Consider the following 2,500-nt stretch of genomic DNA (forward strand, 5'->3'; position numbering starts at 1 on the left):
GTGTGTGTGTGTGTGTGTACGCGTGCGCCAGAGGGAGAGAGAGTGTACGCACGCGTGTGTGTCTGTGTGAGTGAGAGTGTGTGTGTGTGGGCGTAGTGGTGGTTTAGGGCAGTGTTTCTCAACCCTCTCCGCGGGGCGCCCCCAGCCGCTCCACATATTTGATCTGTTCCACCACCAGCACACCTGATTCAACTAATCAAGTACAAATCATAATTGCTTTGTACATGATTAGTTGAATCAGGTGAGCTGGTGGTGGAACAGATCAAATATGTGGAGCGGCTGGGGCGCCCCGAGGAGAGGGTTGAGAAACACTGGTCTAGGGGATAGTGAGTTGGACTGGTGATCGGAAGGTCATGAGTTCAAATCCCACCTGGGAACACCACCACTAGTGTGTCCTTGAGTAAGACCTGGGAACACCACCACTAGTGTGTCCTTGAGTAAGACCTGGGAACACCACCACTAGTGTGTCCTTGAGTAAGACCTGGGAACACCACCACTAGTGTGTCCTTGAGTAAGACCTGGGAACACCACCACTAGTGTGTCCTTGAGTAAGACCTGGGAACACCACCACTAGTGTGTCCTTGAGTAAGACCTGGGAACACCACCACTAGTGTGTCCTTGAGTAAGACCTGGGAACACCACCACTAGTGTGTCCTTGAGTAAGACCTGGGAACACCACCACTAGTGTGTCCTTGAGTAAGACCTGGGAACACCACCACTAGTGTGTCCTTGAGTAAGACCTGGGAACACCACCACTAGTGTGCCCTTGAGTAAGACCTGGGAACACCACCACTAGTGTGCCCTTGACAGACAGGTAGACAGACAGGCAGGCAAGCAGACACACAAAACAACACCAAAAAAACAAAGTGGCATTCTTTTCGACCGGATACCTCGTGTCAGCAGCCCCCCTAAGATCTTCTGTGTTGACGGTTCCGAGCTGGAGTTTGTCTCTTGTTACAAATACCTTGCCTTTGGCTGGACTCATCCCTTTCCTTCACCACCCACATAAAGCACCTGCAGACAAAAGTCAAAGCTCGCCTAAGCTTTTTATACCGGAACAAGGCCTCCTTCACCCGTGCAGCCAAACATACCCTTGTCAAGATGACCATCCTGCCCATATTCGAATATGGCGACACCATCTATAGGATGGCATCTCAGTCTGCCCTCAGGAAACTCGACACCCTCCATCACTCCGCCATTCGTTTTGCCACTGGTGCGCCTTTCACAACTCACCACTGTGATCTGTACACCCCTTGTAGACTGGACATCTCTTCACAGCAGACGGCTCTGTCACTGGCTTCATATTATCTACAAATCCATACTTTGCAAAACACCTTTCTACCTCTCATCCCTTCTGCACCTCTCTCACCGCCCCGTCATCGTTCTAAGATCCAGTGATCTTGTCCGACTCACCATCCCCCAAAGCCCGTACCGTAGTCGGTCGCAGCGCTTTCCGGTTCGCTGCAGCACACGACTGGAACACCTTACAAAACACCCTCAAACTCACCGCACTCACCTCACTCACTGCTTTCAAACAAATCCTGCAGCGAACCATAGTCGATCAATGCACCTGCTGATCACCGTCTCCCATCCCATAACCCATCCCTGCCTCATTTAAGTACCCTGCTCCACTACCCCCGCTATCCCTCACCTCCGCTCTTCCTCACCCCTACCCTCCTCCGTCTCTCTCCCCCTCTCTCTGACTGTTAGTATTATAATGCATCTGTATTTGCCAGTGTTTTATTGTTTTATTGTTTTATTGTTTTATTGTTTATTGTATTACTTAACCTTGTTTTATTTCTAGCTTCCCATCCCCCCCTCCCCCCAAAGAGCCATTGCTTTTTGGTCAGGCTGCATTTGCAAATAAGAATTTGTTCTTACATGTTTGCCTGGTTAAATAAAGGTAAAAAAAAAAAAAAAACAGACAGACAGACACACACACACAGACACACAGACGGACAGACAGAGAGGTGTTTACTGTCGTTCAGTGGTCTGAGATTTTATAAAGTATCTTCCTCCATCTCTCCCCTGCCCCCCTCCTCCCCTCCCCTCCCCCCTCCCCCCTCCCTCCCCTCCCCTCCTCCCTCCCCCTCCCCTCCTCCCTCCCCTCCCTCCTCCCTCCCCTCCCCTCCCCCCTCCTCCCCCCTCCCCTCCCCCCTCCTCCCTCCCCTCCCCTCCCCCCCTCCTCCCCCCCCCTCCCCTCCCCTCCCCCCTCCCCTCCTCCCTCCCCACCCCTCCCCTCCCCTCCTCCCCTCCCCTCCTCCCTCCCCTCCCCTCCCCCCTCCCCTCCCCTCCCCTCCTCCCTCCCCTCCCCTCCTCCCTCCCCTCCCCTCCCCTCCTCCCCTCCTCCCTCCCCTCCCCTCCCCTCCCCTCCTCCCCTCCCTCCCCCTCCTCCCTCCCCTCCCCTCCCCCCTCCCCACCCCTCCCTCCCCTCCTCCCTCCCCTCCCCTCCCCCCCCCCCCCCCCCCTCCCAGTGTCCCATGAGCATGTGACCAGCCTG

The 2,500-nt window shown here is 55.0% G+C and overlaps 1 protein-coding gene across 1 annotated transcript in view; it reads left to right on the forward strand.

Moving 5' to 3' along the window:
- Positions 1 to 1,101: 1,101 nt before the first annotated feature.
- The window catches only part of LOC308175422 (calcium uniporter protein, mitochondrial-like), a gene marked incomplete at its 5' end in the record, with an annotated part of 6,435 nt that continues 5,036 nt past the window's right edge, over positions 1,102 to 2,500 (forward strand). The window contains 2 exons of the mRNA XM_080551090.1: positions 1,102 to 1,213; positions 2,475 to 2,500. The exon at positions 2,475 to 2,500 is cut by the window's right edge and continues 129 nt beyond it. Coding sequence (XP_080407216.1) covers positions 1,102 to 1,213; positions 2,475 to 2,500 — 138 coding nt within the window. The remainder of the gene's footprint in view (positions 1,214 to 2,474) is intronic.

The sequence above is a fragment of the Nansenia antarctica genome (assembly GCF_963989245.1).
Source record: "Nansenia antarctica genome assembly, contig: SCAFFOLD_908, whole genome shotgun sequence".
Classification (NCBI taxonomy): Eukaryota; Metazoa; Chordata; class Actinopteri; order Argentiniformes; family Microstomatidae; genus Nansenia; species Nansenia antarctica.